Raw genomic sequence first — 21,831 nt, 5'->3', positions numbered from 1 at the left:
GACCTGCTTGCCTGGGTTGTTTCCCTTCGAGGAGTAGAAGGAGGACCCTCACCCCGGGTAAGTAAACTCAGCCGCAGATGTATGTTACTTTCTGCGTCTTTCCTCTTAGCATTTCCCCGCTTTATAAGCTTGTTATGGTCTTCCTTATCCCCCATAGTCGTTGCAGAAAGAAACAAACAAAAATGTTCAGACAAAAACCAACAAACACAAGCAAGATATAGATAGTCGAATGCATACCGACTACCTCCTCAAAGACTTGGTTTCCCTGAACCAGTTTGTAGCAAAGGATTGAACGACCCTCTTCAACCCAGGCTAACATCTCATCTGCCATCCTCCTCTCCTGATCACCCAATTGATTATTGGAGAAACCAAAGGAGTTGGTCGGCCTCTAGTAAATCCCCTCATCCCAGGTATGATGGGTCCCCCAAGCCTCGACCCGAAAATAGCCGCCCTTCCAGTTCTTCACAGAACCCTCGAAGGGCAGAAATGGAGCCCGCCAATTCCGAGACTGAAGAGACGTCCACCCGCGACGCCCAGCCCGAGCCTCATCTTTGTTAGAGCTATGCGTCACCCGGAACATTCAAAAGAATAACCGGAATGTGCAAGGTTGCTCTATGTCCTCATGGAAAAGTTTGAAGGCTCGAATGAAGCCCCATGAGTTGGGGTGCAACTGAGAGGGTGCCACCTAAAGGTGCTGCAACACTTTCGTGTACCACCCATCAAAAGGGACTTTCACTCATATCCAGCGGCAGACCTGCTCGTACATATAGAAACACCATCTATTCTAAGTCTCAAATAAGATGTCCCGGCATACCCGCTCTTGAGCGGTGGGGGTGTACCACTAGATGTCATTATCCGACCGTGTCAACACCTCTACTGTCGAGCGTACGTTTGGAGGGAAAGAAGACGGAGTTCCCCTAACTAGAGATGGCAAAGCGGGCATTGCCCACGGGCGCGCCCGCATAGCCTGCATTTTTTTGTGGGTAGGGCATAGAAATTTTAGCTATTTGCCTGGCCCATTTTGCCCGCTAAGTTTGCAGGCATTTCCGTTAGGCATGCGGGCGGTCCATAAACATAATTTAAGGAAAAAATAAGAAAATTTTAAATAAGTTATTATGTAATGTGATTTTTAATCCCTAAAAAAATTGTAATCTAATGTGATTTGTTAAACTTCATATAAAATATCAATAATTTTTGTTCATTTTTTATCTTCAACTACTTTATTTAATTTCATTTCATTTATTATATGAATTTTTTATTTTTTAAATTATTTAACAATTCCCGCGGGCCGCCTGCAAGCCCGTTTTAAAACGGACAGTGCATTCAATTTTGTCCGTTAACTAATGTCGGCATGTCCAAGCCCGCTTAAATTTTTGTGGGCATTTGTGGGCGCGGGCTAAACGGGTCGAGCAGCCCGTTTTGCCATCTCTACCCTTAACATCTTGATTAACCCACCAATAGCGGCACTCGCTACCCGCCATGTCCTCTAGGATGGTTAAATGATCGGCTCGATCCAAAAAATTCTGCCCCATAGTACACCTGTCATCAGAAGAAGTGTAAGAATCTGAACTAGACATATTATCCAAGACCATTCAAGGCGGCCCCATGCCTGACCTTTTTCTTCCTCATGTCATGCAGCAAAGCCTACAAGGACAACTGGATAGACCACCTCCAAGAGGAGCGACTACTAACCGGGGCGGCAACGCGTTGGCCTCGTTGACGGCAGCGGCGAGTTGCGCTAGTAAAAATGGGTGGAGGTCCAGGTAAGATCTCCACCCCATCAGGGCTCGAATCCCCGCCTAACGATGCCATAACTGCCTACAATGTTATTAAAAAACGAAAGAGAAAGTTACCGAGTTAAGGGAAGTAGAAGATTCTCGAAGAAAATTGAAGATTGGATTCAAACAATGCATATGTTCGGCAAGAGACAATTTCTCAGAAAGCAAAAGTGAAGAAGAATGAAGGAAGGAACCCCTATTTATAGGGAGAAACCCAAGCCCAGACCTCCCGAGGGGGCCCAGCCCAAAATATGCATCCACCCGTTCAAAATCACTCAAGGACAATCCAATAGTGACATAGAAACCCAAGCAACGGAACTGAAACGAATAGACGCGTCGATCTATATCCTAGTTTCAGATGAAACGCTAAGTATCCCATCACGTGTCCGATAAAAACCCTTAGCCATCATGACCTACCCCCTATACATACCTAAAGAACCTACCATTATTCCATTATGCCAAGTCAGAATGATTCGAGCCTATTAGCCCGACCACCTCTGACCGACCAAAGTCTACTAGCCCGGTCACCTTTGACTGGCCTAATAGACTGAGGGCAGCTGTTCCAGCCCGGTCATACTCCAGACTGTCAACCCCAAAGTCTACTAGCCCGATCACCACTGACCGACATAATAGACTAGGGGCAACTGTTCTAGCCCGGTCTCACCTGGGTCTCCAACCTCAAAAGAATATATTACATCGGCATCCTCGGTCTGTCCCCTTTTACTCGAGCATCCCGTGCAGTACTCCGCATCTCCCCGTCGTTCGCCTCAGATGGATCTACCTGTGACAAATGCAATAAATGCTCCTGACACGATATTAAGACATCTGACACGTTATTTAATGCACCTTTGACATAGCATTTAATGCGCTGCTGACTCTCCATGAGTATCAGGCCATATATCACCTATCACGCCGCCTGAACATTCTACCTGCCCCCGATAAATCGACAAGGACAAATCTGCAGGTCAAGTAAGGACGACCAAAGTACATCCCTCGTACCCGTTAGATGTTGGCCAATGACTAGATGTCATCTCAACATTTCCTAAGCTCTATAAATAGAAGAGACCATACAAGGAGTATAATTCAATCTATCATCCTCTCATTTATTCCTCTAACTTCTCTCTTATTTACTCATTTTCTCTCTTTAGAATACTCTATTGACTTGATCGTCGGAGAATCTTTTCAGGTACCTCTCCCAGCGGGCCCAGAAGATCATCCGACCAAGTTACCTGTTTTCCTACACTACACCGGACATACTCTTCCGACCATTCATCCTCAGCTCCCAATCATCAACTCTTAACACTAAAGAATAATGACTAAAGAGTTTAATATTTATACATTGTCAGTGTAGAAATTTATATAAAGTTAATATATAGTTTATCATTCATTTATATTACTTTTATCTTTTAATTCAAGAATAAAAAATAATTAAACATGAATAATGAATAATAGATAATATAATAATATAAAAAACTCTTAATGATATATATATCATTTTTTCACCACTAAAACGGGTCTTTCAATAAAGTCTTTATAAAGATTCCAAGTGTAATAATGTAAGTAAGAAATATCTATATATGCAAAACCATGTGCCCCTGGCTCCCTCTATTTATAAACCCACCAGCTGAACTTTCACATTGAACAGATGCAAATGGCAAAATTATCCACAACGCTCTTCCTCTCTCTCCTCTTCCTCCTTTCACTCTCCTTCACCACCACAACCGTTACATCCGTAAGTCTCATTTCCATTTTTCTTCTCCTGAAAATAATATATGGTCCTACAAAAAAAAAGTAGCATATGTATCAGAACAATAATTATTGTTTTATTTTCGTGGGTAGGAGAATTCGTATCATCTTCTTAATCTTCATTTACTTATAAATTTTTTCATTATTTGAACACAGGATCCCGATTCTGATTGCGTCTACACCATCTACATCAGAACCGGATCAGTAATAAAAGGAGGGACCGATTCCAAGATCGGACTCAAACTCTACGACAAATACGGTTACTACATCTACATCAAAAACCTCGAATTATGGGGCGGTTTAATGGGTAATGATTATAACTACTTCGAACGTGGTAACTTAGACATCTTCAGTGGAAGAGGACCTTGTCTTGAAGGACCTGTTTGTGCTATCAATGTTACTTCTGATGGTTCGGGACCACATCATGGTTGGTACTGTAACTATGTTGAGGTTACCACAACTGGGCCCCACTTATCTTGTAATCAAGAGGAATATGAAGTGGAACAGTGGCTCGCTACTGATACTTCTCCTTATGAGCTTTCGGCTGTTAGGAACCAATGTAAGTATAGTTTGGATCAGGCCCAGCCCGTTACTCAACGAACCGGGTTAGGGTCCCGGTTTTCTATTTTGAGATCGGGGCATGTTAATGTGTGAGGAAGGAATAATAAAGATATGTTGTCTTATTTTATGTCTAAATTATGTCCTGTAAAAAGTTGACATGATATGTTTTTCTTGACACAAGACATAATTTGGAACAACATATCTTTATTATTTTTTAAGGAAGAAGCGTGATTTAAGGGAAATAATGTTGGTTTTATTTGGTGTGAGTTTAAACTGTTGTTGTTGAGAAACTTATGGGAGTGAGGAAGGGTTATATGGTGCTCCTTTGTCATCGGGTTGATAGGGTCAACAACCCGTTTGTCTGTATTATTTTCGATAATAATAATTGCCATTATAGTGCATAGCTGTTCTTGATAATAATGCTATGCTTTGTCGGCACTTACTAACATGTATGCCTTCTTTGACCTAGAATGCTTGTACTTTTCCAAATGACATAATTGATGTGCAAGGGAAAGGAAGTAAATAGAGTAGATGATATAAAATTATTCAAATATAGATGATATATAGTACTTTTTGTGGCGGCCCAAAATATTAGGCTTTTACGCATTGGAATTTTTAGGAGGTAAATGAACATTACTTTTTTCTTTTTGCTAAATAAATAGTAATTTAATCGTTACATTGAGACTTAATATCCATGAGAGTGAAAAATTTGTTGAAAAAGGACAATAAAATAGTAAACACTGAGAAACTTTTGGGAACCTTTATGTTAAGATTATATGGTCAACAAAACTTTTGGGAACTTTAGTTGAGGAACGGCTATGGTGTGTTCCATGTGATAATCTTGCTTATTATTAGGGATTGTTCCACATATTGCATATGGAGAGTGTTGACCGATACTAAACAAATGTTTAGCGTGTATAATTAAAATTTATTAAGTATCAATAAATATAAAGAAATATATAAGGTTATATGTTTGTTCTTTTAAGGATCTAAGGTCATTAAACTATCTGTTTTTTTTTCAATATAAATCGTCATATTATTATATATCAGAAATTCATTTTTTATTATGTAATCTTGTATTAATTTTCTTTATTTATGAAAATAATATTTATGCAATACTTGTAAAAACTGAAGGAGTTAAGATAAAATGAATTGTTGGAGAACTAATTAAGATATATATGTGAGTATTTTTTATATCAACGTACAAGTGTGATACACATTTGAAGTCGACATTTAGATTAGAAACAAGTATATACAGTTTCTTCCTAAAAGAAAAGTAAAAATAAAATAATAAATGGATGAAAAGAAAAGGCATATACCAAAAAAAAATGGGGCCTAGTGTTTGATGACTTTCATCTTAAACGTTTTGAAGTGGACATCATCAACTATATATCCTCCCCCACAATTCCTTCATCACATTTTTCTTCTTTTTCAAAGGATTGATTGTTGATCATTGACAGTCCTATATATGTTCATGATCATTGCCAGCACATGTGGTTTATAGTTTCTTTCGAAAATACTGAATTCTTTAGTACAGAAATAGGATGTAAAGGACAATTTTCTCAATTTCTAAATTTATTTAATTGAAAATAATAGAAAATCAACCCAGTTAAATATTTTCTTGTGTCATGTCTGATTATGCTTGTCAGATACTATACTTTACTGAGAGGATATGTACTCATGTAAAAGGCTCTTTTCCCTGCCGTCCACATTATCACATTTTACAATTTCTCTCTCTTTCTATTTCTTTTATTTTTGTTTATTCACCACACTCCTTATCTAATAGGGTGAACATAATTTGACCCTACTTATATCGAGTTTGAATAGGTTTGAGTCTCATTAGATTTATGTTTGAGTTAAAAAATTAGACTCACCAATATTTATGATCGATAGGGAACAAATATAACATAGTTTGATGGGTTCTATGGTAACTCAGTAATCATGTTTGTATCTATATTCAATTGTGCACATATTAAATGACATATCTTTGATTAAAAGTATCATTGATTCTCTAATTTTTTATCATATATATACATGTATCATATCATTTTATATGTTAATTACATATTCATAATAAGTAATATTGATCTAAAATGAGTATGCATTATATTTGATCGGATCTAAAATCAGGTTCAAATTCAAAGAGTGACTTAGCTGACATTGGGATCCAGTTAGCTTCGAATATAAAGTCAAGTTCAAAAAAATAATTCGCCTAATATTTAGAATCGGTTCAGGGAGAAGCCTGGTTCTCTAAGATTTCCCCTCTAAATATATAAGTTTCATTGATGTTTCTTAAGCTGCTCTTTTGCCTCAATTTATGCGTTCTGGTGCCTCTTTTAGTAATATCTCAGTCTTCTATTGAGTTCTACCACTGATCTTTACCTAATTTCACCTAAAGCAATTATTATAAAAGTTAAGTATAGATTTTTCCGAATCAGAAAGTCACCTGTTCATATTTTATTTATTATGATCGGTTGTAAAAAAAGTTTTATCAAAATATTAATAACTAAATATTTTTCTAATCAATAATAAAAATAAACATGAAATGACACCTTGTAGTATAACATGTATGGTCTCCTCCAGAAAGCTGAAGTTAGTAAGCAACTGCCACAGTTTCTCTCTGGCGGTTTATCTCCCATCTTCTAAGTTCTATTTTTTATGATCATCCATGACTCTTAAAATAAAATCATCCATTAATCTTAAAATGGCATATCCTGTTGAGACTCTAAGCAAGTCTAACTGGCAATAAAACAATGTTAAATTCACACTTTCAACGCAAAAGTTGCTTCATAGCATGTAAAATGGTTGTGATCCCACAAAGAAATACAATACAAGAGTAGAGAAAAGGTAATATTGGGATTGCATTCTGTACTCTAAAGCATCAAGAAAGCTTTCTGTTCAGCTCTTCCCATATCGCTTCTGACAACTCCTCTGCATTATACTCAACCCTGAAACATCTCGCAACCTCCATGTTTGGGTTCAACAAATACCTGATTTTTAAACACAGCTTATAGGCATGTTAAGTGCAACAATGCAGAACTATAGAAGGATATGGAAAAAGCTCTTCCAGATGAACTTATGTGTAAAAAGAGCAAGAGTATTCACTAAGGATTTAATCTAAAATGCATTAAAATCTTAACCCATTAATAATCTAATAGTGAATACACCCTTACTTGCTCACTTTACACATAAACTCGCTTCAGAGGATCTTAGTTTATGCAAAAGATATAAGGATCGGATGCGGGCTTACATGTGGTGGGAACAGTCAACAAGATAATCACCACCACCCTCTTCTACCTTTTTAAAATAAACACGATATTCTTGTGCCATCTGCCTAATAGCTGTAACAGGTCCGGTTAATCCAATGATTCTAGAGTCAAACTCTGTAGTACACATCAGAGGGAAAGATAGACGACAATAGTTAATACGGCAAAATTCTTGAGGGAGAAGTTTCATAACCATCAAATCATGACGTTTTGAAAACAAAACAATCTAACCTTTAAGGTATGCACGGAGTTGTGAGGGAGTATCTCGTTGAGGATCAATGGTAACAAATACTGGTAGAATCTTAAGTTTCTGCTTGGACTCTTGACCCAAATTAAACAAATGATGTTAAGGTTAATCCAAGAAGGAAACTTATAATACAGTAAACTGACATGGAAGTGGCAAACCTAATATATCAATTGCCTTGGCCATCATTTGGACTTGCTCTGGCCCAAGATCAGGGGATGAGGTATAGCCGAAGTATAGGAGGACCCAATTCCCAAGAAAATTGTGTTCTGTAACTGTTTGTTTTTCTGTATTAATTAGTGTAAACGGACCCCCAATTATGGGCCCATTAACAATATCCCCACTCCGGTCATTCTTACCCCGGTGACCTGAACCAACAAATACAGGGAAAAAATTATAAAAAAAAAATCAATAAAGAGAATAGAATAGTACAAGAGAAGATGATAAGACTCCTCTCATAAAACAAAAGAAAGGGGAACCACTATGCTAAGAGGTAGAACAATGCAACAAAGCATATCAATCCCTTTGCAAACTACTAGAAACTCCACAGTAAAGCTCATTGGCAGAGCACCAAAGGAAAACCAAAAAAGTTACCCTATCCCAAACAAAATCGAAGGAGGAGAAACACAATGGAGATAAAACAACACTTCAAATCTATTTTGGGATCACACTATGGACAATAAGGAAGTATCTAATCCAATACTCACTAAGCTGTGATACCTAAAACAAAATTGAGAACTTCAAAAATATAATGTTACCATTTCAGCTCAAAGTCACAAGTGATTTCATGGACACTCTTGGCAAGAACAAACTAAAAATTTAGTAGATTAAATGTGGTTCTTACAAAGTCTTGACTTGATCCTCTCAACTGCATTTTACCCTTGAAATCGTGGATCAATTTAGGGAACAGAATCCAAGCAATTCAAAAAGCAATAAAACTCAGTTCTATTCCTATCTCCAGTTTTGAGTCTTGACAAGCACCTACTTTGTAAAGCAGTGGACCCATGAGAAAAATAATAGAATTTTAGGAGAGAAAAAAATTGGATCCACAATAGCAAGTGTCACAAAAAACATTGATGATTTAATTTGAAAAATGTGATATTGTCATAAAATCAAATTTATGTCATCAATAACTAGCTGATACATATGAAGAACAAAATAGAAATATTTTTCGTTCGAGATCTAAATATAAGGTTTTAACAACAGAAAAAGGTCAAGCTGGATTAAACTAGGATATACTATGCAACCAAATGAATGTGTTTGTCTTGCAATTTAGCAAAAGCCCTCCCCAAACATATATACAAGTCAATGAGTAATTATCCAAAACTTAGTTCTTATAATATAACTAAGACCAAAAGTGAGTAAAACATATATAGGCCATTTAAAGACACATGATACTACACAATGTTTGTCATGAAAGTACTTTGAAAGTTTTCTATCGACAAAATGTTTGCCATAAATGTACAAATGGATTTAATATAGCACTATAAATCCAAACCAATAATGTCATACTTCCAAAATTGGTTCCATCAAGCATATGAACTCCATCATTATAAATTTACAAAAAGTATGCAAGCTCACTGAGACTCTCTTAACCTCCTTAATTTATTATCGCTACATTTAATATCATAATTCTTAAGTTTGCCAGTGTATGCATCTTGAATCAAAAGTGAAGTTTCTCATGTCCTGCAAGACTGCAACAACCTAATCTGACAAATTTCTACATGATAAATCATAAATGTCTTATGAGCATTTGTCATTAATCAAACTACCTTAATCTCCGATATAAGAATATTAAAAAATACATAGGGCATTTTTAATATCGTGTTTCTTAGTTCCTTACCCATAGGGGAAGGAAATACCCTTGGTTATACAAAATAATAATATTACAAATTGCTACAGAAAAAGTAAACACTTGTTACCGAAAACCATAACTTCAAACTCTTTAAAGCAAATCAACTGACAACACTAGATTACAAATGAAATACCTTTTGGAACAGCTCTCCTCTCATCATTATAATGAAAAAATGCCGCAATCCCAGCAAATCCTAGAACAGCGGCTGGCTGCAGGAAATCAAAAGTGTGAATCATTGTACACTAAAAATCCAATCCATTTTACAAAAGAGAACAAAACCATATAATTACTGTATAATAACAATGTAAACATAAAAAGGAGCAATGGAACATCACATACAACAACATAAGTACCCCAAGAGCGAGAAGCTTGTGAGTAAGATTCTGAAGAGTTTACAGGGTGAAGATCCTGTTTCCCTTTATAATGTCTTGTAGATTTTGTAAAGTTAACAGTTTGAGTTGTCTTAGAGGGAACACACCTATGTAAAAATGAGCAATAAACAAAATAATCAGAAAAAATAGCATAATCCCAGTATTGCATTTTAATAATTCAAAATAACAGTCCTATGGTGATACATCCAAGTAAAAAAAAATGTTAGGAAAAATCATAGACAATAAAATTGTTTCAAAAAATCTGCCATCAAATCATCACATTATTTGGCGCAACCGTACGGTTTCATTCCGTGATATGAGTTCAAATCCTAGAAACAGTCTATATATCTATGCTCCTCAAACTCCACTTACCGGAGCCTCGTGCACTGGGTCGTCTTTGATTCATGATATTATTTGGTTAAAAGACAAATGGATTAATTGGAGGGAAATAAAATACAAAAGTGTGGTAAAGAGTGAGAGGGAAGGGGATTGTTGTACCTTTGAAAAAGAGAGAGAGAGTGTGAGGAAGAGGAGCAACGCTTGGATGAAAAGAGGATAAACCTAGATATGGGCATAGTAACTATATACTAATAAGCTGAAAGAAAATAATAAAATTGTGGAGTGAGGTTTTTTGTTTTCGTGAATGCGACTTCGTTGGAGTCGGGAGGGGTAAGTAAAACCCAAGATGCCATAAGCCTAATTCTGATTGTTTCTTCTCAACTATTTCCACATGACTTCTACAACACATTTCCCTTCCCAGATCTGCTTTGGAATAACCAATTCTAGTTTATAGATAATAAACTAATTGTTTGGACGTGTTGGGGGAAAAATGTAATTTCAACCATCAAACCTTTCATATTTTAATTTAATGTATCTGAAAATTTAGTTGTTAGAACTATTAGTCATTCTTCTTAATGAATTAAGAATATTCTTCCATCTATTATTATTTTTTGATTTTTGTTATTAAAAAATAACGAAGTTGTTGAAAAGTGAATGAAGATGTAAATATTATGAGAAAAAGGTAGAAAGGAATCTAAATAAAAATAATAATATGTTTGTGAATGTGGAAAAAAAATATTATTCTTATTTCATAGAAGTTGTAATAAATTATAAAATAACGTGTAAAAATTAAATAAGAATGAAAATTTTATTTGCTACGAGAGATATTCTTATATATTACTAGACCAACAATTTATTATTAATTTATTATATTTTTTAGTATTTTATTTTAATAAACAATAGACTAAGTAGTAGCAAAAACTAATAATACAAAAAGCAAAGAATAAGAGCATCCGCATTGGTTCACTGAATAAGGACGAACCACAAATTTGTTGCACCGCTTGTACCGATGTCAATATTGGTGATGTTTATGTCCTCTGATTAACTTCTACAGCATTGGTGTATAAGATTTGTTTTGTAATACATTCACCCGGAAAAATATAAGACTTTAAGATTTATGTTGTGTGAATGTAAATTTTTTTATATAAATATATTATTTATAATTTATTTATATTATTTTTGTTTGACAGTAGTTAATATATGAAAGATGAATACTTTGTTGACAATATAAAAATAGTTACACTATTGGTTATACATTTTAAGCCAAAATATTTCCAACTCCTTATCCTTAATAAAATTCTTATTTTTTCATGGCATAAGAGAATATGAAGAAGTAAGGCTATAATAAACCTCTCCTAATAAATTATGAGCACATTAGTTAAAAGGATAATATCCATCCAATTTTAACTTGAATCTCCTCTCACCATACCAGGATGATGCCCTACTGAATTTTAAATATATTTTTATTGATTATATTTCTTAATAATTAAGTAATTCCTTTAAATGTATAGAATGTAAAACTTTTAGTAGAAGAGCTAGTGTCATCATGTTGTGAATATTCCTAAAGGAAGATACTCATATTTTACACCAAAAACTCAATTTCTTAATTGATTTTAAATCATTTTACATATTATACTCATTTTTTTTTGGTCATTTGAGAATTTATTTTCACTCTTGTTTACAAGGTCTTTTCTAGAATTATGGTTTTAATGAAGGGTATTATTATTTTCTCTTGCTTTATTGATAAGAAACTATTTACTTTAAAAATATGTGACTACATATATTTTTAAGTGTCGTTCTTATAAATCGAACTTTCATATTAGATATTATAAGATACATAAAAAAATATTTAGTATAACCTTACTGAATCAATTTTTTAATAATGCCTTTATTTATAATTTATCATATTAAGTAGATTAATCCATGGTTGAAAACAAAATCATTATTTGAGTTGAGAGATAATAAAGTTTATTTTGAAAAGAAATATTTAATTAGTCACAAATTAAATATTAGTAACTGATGTTAAAGAAATTCCTCTATTTACATGAGACTACTTAAAAGGGTCCAACGTAAGTATATGATGCAATTAAAGAAATATTTAATTTCCTGGACCAAAAACATCGAATATAATTTTTAGGAAAATAAAACCTTAAATGTGACAATGAAAGCAATATTTAAGTGTAGTAAATGAGTGTTTCCTCTTTTCACCTATACTCATAACCTTTCTCATTGTCCATTACCTTTACTCTTCTTTCTCTTCAATTTTAACCTAAATCAATTCAAAGCTCACGAATTCGAATTCAAATTCAAAGCGAAATGGTCTAAAGTTGATGGCAAATTCGGATCTGTCATCTTCATTCATCGCCATCTTCACTGAAATTCTTCCTTCTTCCAACCCAATTCTACTACTATCTGCTAATAAGGGTAACTTAGTGTTCACTAATCACTTTTTTTAAAAGTAGTAGTCATGCATTGTTGAATCTATTGTGATTTGTGGAAGTAGAAAAATGCACAACTGATTCTCCATGACAGCAAAAAACTAAAGTGAAAAAGTGTTTTTCTTCATTTTTTATTATATATTTTTATGTTCTTGATATATGATGTGCTGTGTTGAGTTAGGTGAGAATTGTCCTTTGGTTAATTTATAGCTACTAGCTACTCTCCTCTGAATTTTTAGGTGAGAAGATTTATGGAGTTTTATGTTTCAGTGACTACTGTTCTTTTACTCGTATGTGCTAATGTAGTAATGTAGCAGCCTAATTTTGGACTCCTTTTGAAGATTTATGGGAAATTGGGTAGTTTTTTTCTCCATATTTTTCCGTGTTAATGTAGATTTGCTTGTAAAATAGATGCATTGCATTTTTGTGCAGTTTTGAAGTAGTTTCCTTGCTTCAGCCACCAGATACGGAATTGTCGAGTTGATCTATGAGATTTTGGTTGTAACTTAACAAGCATGGATAAAGTTTCATCAGAGTGTCCATACCCAGGATGCTTCTTTTGTGTCATGAAGGAAGGGAATCCTAACAAACGCAGGGCAAGCGTACTGAAATTCTTTAGGGAGCTTCCATCTCAAGATGATGATGGTCAGGTTCTCCCTATCAGTGGCCTCTGGAACACCGCAATGGCACATCCGAATGACCCTGAGTTCGTAGAGCTAGGAATATTTGAGTGCATGGCTGCTCTAATATGGAAGGGACTGAAGAATCGGCGCTGGCTTTCTCATGACCAAAATATATACATTCCTTATTATGCAGCTCATGTCATCGGTTCCTACACAATGAATATGGAAGAATTTGCCGAAAGTGCCGTGCATGCTGGTGTCGTTCCTCCTTTGGTTGAGCTTTTAAGAGGTAGATTAACTTGGGTTGAGCAGAGGGTAGCAGTTCGTGCATTGGGACATTTAGCTACATATGCCAGCACTTTTCCTGCTGTAGCAAGTCATGGTGAAATTCTTGAGCTCTCCATCCAATTAGCAATGAGTTCCCTGGAAATAGTTTATTCACACTTCTACCAATATGTTGATAGAAGGCTAAGTTATCATTGTGATCTGCTTACACGCGGCATGGGTGGTGTTGAAATGGAGTCCAGGAAGGCTGAGGAATGGGCTAGTCAGTTGCAATGTTGGTCCCTTCAGCTCATTAATTGTTTTGCTTTTAAACCCGAATTTCTTCCCACCATATGCAAGCCTGAATTTCTGGTAAAACTACCTGGCATGTGGGGTGGGCTTGTTAATGAAAATTCACCAGCTGGTGTTGGTCTATTGAGGACGATTTGCCATCAAAAGCTTGGTAGGGGACCTGTTGCTGCATGCCATGATATCATTGAAGCATTGTGTAATATTGCCCGGTCTTCAGATGATTGGCAGTACATGGCTATTGATTGTCTTCTATGGCTACTTCAAGATCCGAATACATGTCACAAGGTAAAAGTTTCGCAACTTTGCATTGACATCTGGTTCTGTATTACTACACTTAGTCACACCCATTAGCCCATTAAAACTGAGAAATGCTACAGTACAGATTATCAGGGAAAGAATTTTTTGATGAGCATGTGGTTGAAAGTTGATTATTTGCCTTAAAACTTGCTTTAATACAATTCAAGATAAAAGGAAATAAAAGCAATAGACATTATGCTCAAAATAGAGGTCTTTCAAATCATTATGGTACAACCTAGATGAAAGGGTTTGAATTAGGTACATACATTCACTTTGAGATCTAACACATTGTTTACCCCTTCTGTCTTTTTGTCTGTATTAAAAAATGTTTTCTTCACAAAACACTATTTTTCTTGAACAAAAAAAAAGCTTTTCAAATCCTCTAACTTTACCTACTAATTTCATTCTTAAACTTATAGGGTTTACAGCTGAGGTTTTAGGTGGAAATATACCAATTAAAATGGTTTCTGAATACCAGAATGGTGGTGCTAATGAGAGGGAATTAAAGTAACTTTAAGCTAATCATAAATCTACGTCCTCCTAATAAATCTTCCTAAAATCCTCCTAATTACTAAACATAGACAATTTTAATGTTTTTTGCATTTCCAAGACAATGGAACATTTGCTTTTACATTGAATAATTACTTTATGTAGTATTAGGATGATTTTTAGGAGGATTTATAAGGAGGATGTAGCATTACTCTTAAGCTAATTATTTTATTACGAGTAGCAATTTCAATTGAACATCTAAAGGCATTGTTGTAGGGAAATAACCTTTCATGCTTGTGATCATATGTGGATGCCTGATCCTTGGCAGGACACCAGTAAATTTCTAAACCAGATGCATCATAACAATGACTTATATCCACTGGATTATCCACTTTTACAATTTCTCCTTGTTTGCCTGGTTCTTTTTTTATACAAGCTCCAATTGCTAGAGGTTATGAGGGTATACTTTTGAGTATTTGCAAATAGATTTCCATGCTGGATTCAAGTCTTGGCATATGTTGTGCAGGTGATTGATAAGGTGGTTCCTGCATTAATTGATCTTGCGGAGATTACGACTCTGGGTGATCACAAAAAGCTTGGTGATTCCATTGTTAATGTTCTCCAGGAATGTATCCAGTCACAAGGGTCAGGAAAAAGCTCAATTAGCAGTCACACTAGAGAACAAATTGAAGATCTATTAAATTCGAAGCAGAAATTCAAATGGGAAAAGAATATGCCCAAGGAAGATTTACATATTAAGCAGGCTGCAGCGTTGGTGGTCAAGCTTGAAGGAAATTCCCTCTTCTCATCTGGAAATATTTCTGGAGCTGCATCAAAATACTCAGAAGCATTGACATTGTGTCCTATGAGATCCAAGAAAGAGAGAGTTGTCCTATATAGTAATCGGGCTCAATGCTATCTTTTGCTGCAGCAACCTTTGGCTGCCATAAGTGATGCTACCCGTGCACTATGTCTCCATAGACCTGCCAATCGTCATGCCAAAAGCCTATGGAGACGAGCACAAGCTTATGACATGCTTGGGTTAGCAAAAGAGAGTTTATTGGATGCCATTCTATTTATAAATGAGTGCTCTCAGTCAAATGATCCTGATCTCTCACTGAGGCAAAATAAAGTTCCAGATTATGCTGAGCGATTAGTTAAGAAGCAGATGCGTGCTGCTTGGTTATTTCGAGAAGCAGCTATTAAGCATGGTGGGGTCCATACTCAGGGCGATGGTGATAATATATATGGCCCAGAAAATGATGATTCTGAATGGGAAACTGCAAGTGAAAGTGATATAGGAAATGATGGAAGAGATGACATGGGCAATGACGATGATTGGAATAATGATGATGAGAGGAAAGATTATGACAAACCTTCTTTAAAAGGTATTTTTACTGTATGATCTTATTAATATGTTTTTACTAATATGCAACTTTGATGTGGTGGCTGGGGTAAGCTAATATGCCCAAAGAGTTTGCATCTTTGAACCCAAAAAGCGAAGATAATATGAGATCTTTGGTTGTAAGGTGTAAGGTGTCACCATAAAAGTAGATCAACATGAATCTAACTAGATGATTCTATCAAATCAACCTGTCACTCTTCCTTTTAGAAGTTACCACTTTTCTCGTGCCATATTTAAACTTGAAACATAGATATCTAAACTCTTGTGTTCGACATCTCCCCAACCTAAAGGTGTACCCTACTGTCCACTTGGTTAAATAGCAGGACTGTAGGAGTGAACTTGATAGGGTGCGGGAGAGACCACCCATCACAAGGGTGTACTAGAGGAGGCCACGTGGTAGCCAATAGTCCACGTGGCAGCGCAAGGGAATAAACCCCTAGAGCAGTTTTGGTAACTGTTGTGGGTAGGGGGAGCATAATTCTATAAATAGGAGTGAGGGGGGTTAGTGTGAGTAGTTTTTGAAGTATTGTGTAGGAGGGGATTTGATTCAGGGAATCAATCTTGTAATGTGTAATTGATTTAGGGAATCAATTAGGGTTCTTCATTGTCTTTTTCTAATCTTGCAATCAATAAAGAGGTATTAGTATCTGGAATTCAATTGATTCCGGATCGATTTTGTTCGGAACTTCTTCTACTTTTGTGCATTCTTTTACCGGTGTTATCACTGGTATCAGAGCACCGATTCTGGTGCCCTGAAAACTGCTGCGATTTCACCGTTGATTCATGAAGTCGCGAAGCATGTCACGATCCGGAGAAGAGTGGGAACAAGAACGCAAAGAGATGCGAATGGGGTTGGAATTCGCGAAAGCCGTGGTAAAGAGGCACGAAGAGCAAATGGTTGAGATGATGGCAAAACTGGAACGCTGCCGAGTCGTCGACGGCACTGTTCACGGCGACGATGTTGGTAGTGCCGCGTACGGCGGCAGACCGAACCGCGAAGGAGAGGATTTTCCCGGCGACGATTTCCGACGCGGAGGAGGTGTTCCCGACGGTGATGACTTCCGAGGAGGTGTTCACGGTGGAGGGGAATTCCACGGAGAAGACAACCAATTTCGGCGGGAAAAGTGGAGAGAATTGGAAATTCCGATCTTCTCCGGTGATGATGCGTTCGGTTGGACTCATTGATTGGAAAGATATTTCCAATTGAAAGAGCTTTCGGAAGGGGAGAAAATGCAAGCCACAGTGATGACACTTGAAGGGAAAGCTTTGAGTTGGTACCATTGGTGGGGAAAGTGCAACCCTAGGCCGAGTTGGGAAGGTTTCATGATAGCGGTGGTCCGAAGATTCCAACCATCGATGATTCAGAATCCGTTCGAGCAATTATTAGCACTCAAGCAAACCAGTTCCGTGGAAGAGTTTGTAGAGGAGTTTGAGAAGTATGTTAGAGCTTTGAGAACGATTGATCAAGAGTTTGCAAGAGGCATATTCATGAATGGGTTGAAAGAGGAGCTTAGAGCCAAGGTAAAATTGTATGAATTACATTCTTTATCCGAATTTATACAAAATGTGCTATTGATTGAGCAAAAGAATGTGATATTGAGTAAGAGGGGCTCGTGTGGTTATGCAAGCCGAAGTGGACGAAGTCAGAGAAGCAATCCTTACTCTAGAACTGTGACCGTGGAATCAAAAACAGATGGGGAGGGAAGGCAAGACAATTTTGAGGAAGTAACACGATTGGGAATTTTGGGTCGAAATCAGGAAGTGAGGGTGTTAGGCCAAGAGGAGGACAATTCAAACATTTAACCAGTGTCGAGGTTAATGATCGACGTGACAAAGGGCTATGTTTTAGATGTGATGTGCCTTACACTAGAGACCACCGATGCAAAAATAGGCAATTTTGAATGCTTATTATGGAAGTAGAGGATGAGGAAGAAGGTGTAGGGGAAGAAGCCGTGGACTTGGTCCAAGATTTGCGGTTATCTATGTGTTCCATGTCGGGCTTTACCACGACAAGGTCTTGGAAGGTAGAAGTGGTATTGAGGGGAAGAGCTATTGTTGTGCTCATTGATTGTGGGGCTTCTCATAACTTCATAGCCAATGAGGTGGTGAGAGAGTTAAATCTGGTGGTTCAGGATACTCCTTCTTATATGGTGGAGGTAGGAGACGGACATAAGGTGAAGTGTAGGGGAAATATGCTCAATTGTGTTTCCAGATACAGAATTTGGAGGTGATCCAAGATTTTTATCTCTTCACTCTCAAAGGGGTTGATCTGGTGTTGGGATTAGATTGGTTATCTGGATTGGGTGAGGTCCAAGCTGATTTTGGTAAACTGGAGCTCACGGTCAGACAAGGGCAGAATTTGATCTGCATCACCGGTAATCTAGCCTTGGCTAAAACTGAACTTTCATATGAAGCATTGTTGCAGGTACTCCGGGTCGAAGGTGAGGGGTTAATCATGCAGTGTGAATCATCAAGTCAAAAGGGGGAGGGGGTTGAGAGCACTCCGGTCCGAATGTTGCAGTTGCTCGAAGACTTTGATGAGTTATTCACGTATCCTACCGGCTTGCCACCAGTCCGAAGGCAGGATCATGCCATACATCTGATTGAGGGGGCAACCATCCCCAATGTTAGGCCGTACAATATCCACACTATCAGAAAACAGAGTTCGAAGGCTTGGTTAGGGAAATGTTAGAGTCTGGGGTTATTCAGCATAGCATTAGTCCTTATTCCAGTCCTGTCATTTTGGTGAAGAAAAAAGATGGGGGATGGAGGTTTTGTGTGGATTATAGAGCCTTAAACAAGGTCATACCAAACAAATTCCCTATTCTGATTATTGAGGAGTTGTTGGATGAGATTGAAGGAGCCACCGTCTTCACCAAATTGGACTTGAAATCGGGGTATATCAGATTCGGATGCGGAGTGAAGATGTGGAGAAGACTGCTTTTCGAACCCATGAAGGTCATTATGAGTTTGTTGTGATGCCTTTTGGTCTCACTAATACACCTTCAACCTTCCAGGCCCTCATGAATGAGGTGTTACGGCCCTACTTGCGACGATTTGCATTGGTCTTCTTCGATGATATTTTGGTTTACAGTCCGGATGAGGAGTCTCATGAGAAGTAGTTGAGGGAGGTTTTGACCGCTTTGCAAGTCAATTCGCTGAAGGTCAACAAGAAAAAATGCAGTTTTGCTAAGCTCAGTTTAGAATATTTGGGCCACATTATCTCTCATTTAGGCGGGGCGTTTTCTGTATAAGGGGAGGTTGGTATTGCCTATGACGTCTGACAAGTTACCTCTAATTTTAGCCGAGTGCCATGATAGTGTAGTCGGGGGTCACTCGGGGTTCTTCCGTACATATAAGCGGGTTTCGAGTTTCTTTTAGTGGGACGGCATGCGTGGTTATGTGAAGCAGTATGTCGAGGGGTGTGATGTTTGTCAACACCAAAAGTATTCCACTCTAGCACCGGGAGGGGCTTTGCAGCCACTACCCATTCTTACTCAGGTATGGTAGGACATTTCCATGGATTTCATATCCGGATTGCCGCGGTCTAATGTCAAGGATACCATTTTAGTAGTGGGGGACCGACTCACAAAGTACGCCCATTTTTATCCCCTTGGCCATCCCTATTCGCCCAAGGATGTAGCTTTTGTGTTTGTTAAAGAGGTGGTGAAGCTACATGGGTTCCCAGCATCGATATTTTCGGATCGATATTTTCGGATCGATATTTTCGGATTGTTCCAGTTGGCAGATACTCGTTTGAAGTACAGCACGACTTACCATCCTCAAACGAATGGGCAAATTGAGGTGGTGAATCACAGTTTGGAAACATACCTCCGATGCTTTGTGGGGCCTAAGTCAAAGAAATGGGTAGAATGGCTTTCATGGGCCGAGTTTTGGTTTAACACTACTTACAACGTTTCTGCAGGTATGGCTCCTTTCAAAGCCTTATATGGGAGGGATCCTCTGATTTTGATTAAGGGGTGTACTTTTACGTCGAAGGTTGAGGAAGTAAATCAGCTCTTGGTTGCCCGAGATGAGGTCATTCAAGAGTTGAGGTAGAATCTGTTACGTGCCCAAGATTTGATGAAGGCTCAGGCAGATAAACGTAGGCGTGAGGTTGAATTTGAGGTGGGAGATTGGGTGTTCTTGAAACTTCAACCGTATAGGTTGAGACTCTAGCTTCAAGACCTTCGGCCAAATTGTCAGCTAAGTTCTATGGGCCGTATCGGATTTTGGAGCGCATTGGGCCGGTGGCTTACCGGTTGGCATTGGCAGATCATACACAAGTTCATCCCGTGTTCCATGTTTCTTTGTTGAAAAGGGCTTTGAAACCGGCTCAACAACCTCAACCCCTTCCGATGATGTTGTCCAAGGAGTTGGAGTTGAAAGAGCAACCGACAGAAATCTTACAACACCGGGTTGATCAGAGTGGGAATGTTGAAGTGTTGGTGCAGTGGGAGGATTTTCCGGAGTGTGAGAATTCTTGGGAGTCGGCAGCGCAAATGCAAGAAGCTTTTCCTCAATTTGTCCTTGAGGACAAGTTGGTTCTTCTGGGAGGGGGTATTAATAGGGTGCGGGAGAGACCACCCATCACAAGGGTGTACCGGAGGAGGCCACGTGGCAGCCAATAGTCCACGTGGCAGCAGGGAAATAAACCCCTGGAGCAGTTTTGGTAACTGCCGTGGGTAGGGGGAGCAGAATTCTATAAATAGGAGTGAGGGGTTAGTGTGAGTAGTTTTTGAAGTATTGTGTAGGAGAGGATTTGATTCAGGGAATCAATCTTTTAATGTGTAATTGATTCAAGGAATCAATTAGGGTTCTTCATTGTCTTCTAATCTTGCAATCAATAAAGAGGTATTAGTATCCGGAATTCAATTGATTCCGGATCGATTTTGTTCGGAACTTCTTCTACTTTTGTACATTCTTTTACCGGAGTTATCAGAACAATTCCTATAATTTGTTTTCTAAGGGTATATATCCAGTAAGATGCAACACACACACACATTTGTACATATAATTTTATTTTGTAAATGATGTAATGCCATGGTTTTGAATCTTTGGTTTCTTCCAGATATAAAGCATGGATACAATGTATGACTTGGGGAAGAAGAGCCATAACTTGAAATGGTAATCCTTGAATTTGGCTTCAGCATGAGTTAAGCAGCATTGGGTCTTCTGAGGCTGTGGCAGTTCTAACTCTACATGGCTTTAAAGTGCAATTTCTTAGTCATCCATCCGCATAAACAGTAGGATGACATGGTTCCCGAGTTTTTCGGCTATTTGAGGTTTGAGATTGTGGTTATGTCTAGAGATTTGTGGTTATGTTTTGAGGTTGAGATTGAATTTACGTAAAAGTTTTCCATATTCTATATCTGTTGTCCTCATTTTCTTGTTTAGCAAAGTGTAAAAATGGAAGATTCCAAGTCAGGAGAACTGCAGACATCCTATATGGAGGAGTGTGGTTTTTTAATATTTTTGAAGGATTGTGTATATAAACCTTTTGTGCTTAAGTTTTAAAGTCTTTTTCCCCATTATTAATCCATTTTCGTTTGCCTGGTTAATTGCCCTTGTCATCTTTTTCTTTATTGCAGGCATTTTCTAAATAAATGATGATTTAGTGTATGGTTAAGGAATATTTATAAGGACATAAGTGCTTGTGGTGACTGTTTTCAAACAAGCATATAACATTGTGAAGTAAACATGTTACCACATGCACTTAAAGAACAACACCTTAGTTTTGTCTAATTATTAGATAGACAAAACGATGTATGCACTGATAGTGTAATAGTTTTATACATTATCATTGCATCATTCACCATTAATATTTAATTATTATTGATTCT

The 21,831-nt window shown here is 37.4% G+C and overlaps 3 protein-coding genes across 4 annotated transcripts; 2 read left to right on the top strand and 1 right to left on the bottom strand.

The window, feature by feature from the left end:
* On the top strand, positions 3,376 to 4,499 carry LOC109361286 (PLAT domain-containing protein 3-like). The gene is made up of 2 exons (XM_019606694.1): positions 3,376 to 3,510; positions 3,681 to 4,499. The coding sequence occupies exons 1-2, from the start codon at positions 3,424 to 3,426 to the stop codon at positions 4,176 to 4,178; spliced, it is 585 nt and encodes a 194-aa protein (XP_019462239.1). The 5' UTR covers positions 3,376 to 3,423; the 3' UTR covers positions 4,179 to 4,499.
* On the bottom strand, positions 6,809 to 10,536 carry LOC109361276 (protein SCO1 homolog 2, mitochondrial). Its single transcript, XM_019606683.1, has 7 exons — positions 10,320 to 10,536; positions 9,790 to 9,928; positions 9,584 to 9,659; positions 7,757 to 7,963; positions 7,583 to 7,672; positions 7,336 to 7,468; positions 6,809 to 7,075 (listed from the first exon to the last, which is right to left on the bottom strand). The coding sequence occupies exons 1-7, from the start codon at positions 10,394 to 10,396 to the stop codon at positions 6,967 to 6,969; spliced, it is 831 nt and encodes a 276-aa protein (XP_019462228.1). The 5' UTR covers positions 10,397 to 10,536; the 3' UTR covers positions 6,809 to 6,966.
* On the top strand, positions 12,368 to 21,526 carry LOC109361263. Of its 2 annotated transcripts, none has more exons than XM_019606673.1 (4): positions 12,368 to 12,584; positions 12,993 to 14,082; positions 15,110 to 15,971; positions 21,060 to 21,526. In XM_019606673.1, exons 2-4 carry the CDS (start codon positions 13,114 to 13,116, stop codon positions 21,083 to 21,085), a joined length of 1,857 nt encoding a protein of 618 aa, XP_019462218.1. In that variant the 5' UTR covers positions 12,368 to 12,584; positions 12,993 to 13,113; the 3' UTR covers positions 21,086 to 21,526. The 2 variants fall into 2 exon arrangements, with proteins under 2 accessions (XP_019462218.1, XP_019462208.1); XM_019606663.1 differs by having other exon boundaries at positions 12,369 to 12,584; positions 13,031 to 14,082.

This window comes from Lupinus angustifolius, chromosome LG01, assembly GCF_001865875.1.
Source record: "Lupinus angustifolius cultivar Tanjil chromosome LG01, LupAngTanjil_v1.0, whole genome shotgun sequence".
In the NCBI taxonomy this organism is placed as follows: domain Eukaryota; kingdom Viridiplantae; phylum Streptophyta; class Magnoliopsida; order Fabales; family Fabaceae; genus Lupinus; species Lupinus angustifolius.
The sequence above is the reverse complement of the archived record's forward strand: the minus strand, read 5'-3'. Positions and strand labels throughout refer to the sequence as shown.